This window comes from Elephantulus edwardii, unplaced genomic scaffold (assembly GCF_000299155.1).
Source record: "Elephantulus edwardii isolate Elephantulus edwardi_28Jun2011 unplaced genomic scaffold, EleEdw1.0 scaffold00442, whole genome shotgun sequence".
Taxonomy (NCBI): Eukaryota; Metazoa; Chordata; class Mammalia; order Macroscelidea; family Macroscelididae; genus Elephantulus; species Elephantulus edwardii.
In genome coordinates this window covers 326,113-326,709 of record NW_006400192.1, presented here as the reverse complement: position 1 = coordinate 326,709, position 597 = coordinate 326,113, and the positions used below count along the sequence as shown (strand labels likewise).

General features: G+C 36.7%; 1 protein-coding gene across 1 annotated transcript in view; it reads right to left on the bottom strand.

The window, feature by feature from the left end:
- LOC102851130 (transmembrane protease serine 11E-like) overlaps positions 1–597 on the bottom strand; it is a 107,762-nt gene that overhangs the window by 83,213 nt on the left and 23,952 nt on the right. Inside the window, exon 2 of the mRNA XM_006902725.1 lies at positions 196–311. Coding sequence (XP_006902787.1) covers positions 196–311 — 116 coding nt within the window. The remainder of the gene's footprint in view (positions 1–195; positions 312–597) is intronic.

The following is a 597-nucleotide window of genomic DNA, read 5'->3' as shown; positions in this document are numbered from 1 at the left end:
CAGCTGATATTGAGCTTCTCTAGCGGTTCCTTCCACAGATGTAGTCGATCTGATTCCTATGCTAGTAGCCGTATGAAATTCTTTCAAATTATCTCATCTGATTTGTTCCCTTTCCTAACTCTCAAATGCCAAGTTTTCCAGAAATGAAATTAATAAATCAGTGAGACTGGAGAGCCAAACATAATGAATACTTACCAAAAGCAACAAAATAAACAATAAGTCCAATGGTTATTGCAACAATCACCATCATTACGGTACTTAGGATAATCTTTCCATTCCGTGTGAGCTTCATTTTTGTGTTTGACTCTGTTCTGAGCAAAAACAATAAAAAACAAAAATGTTATAAATGTAATACAAGACCCTTGGAAATAAATAAGGACTTGATATTTAGTTTAAAGCATATAATTTTAACTTTATCATGAATTCATAACTATGAGCCTGCTTGCTGAAACTGAGGAGGACCTGAAGCACTTGCTGCAGAGGGTCAAGGACTGAAGCCTCCAATATGGATTGAGGCTCAGTGTCAAGAAGACAAATATTCTCAGCAGTGGACCAATTGGCAGCATCAGGATGGATGGTGAAGAGATTGAGATTGTT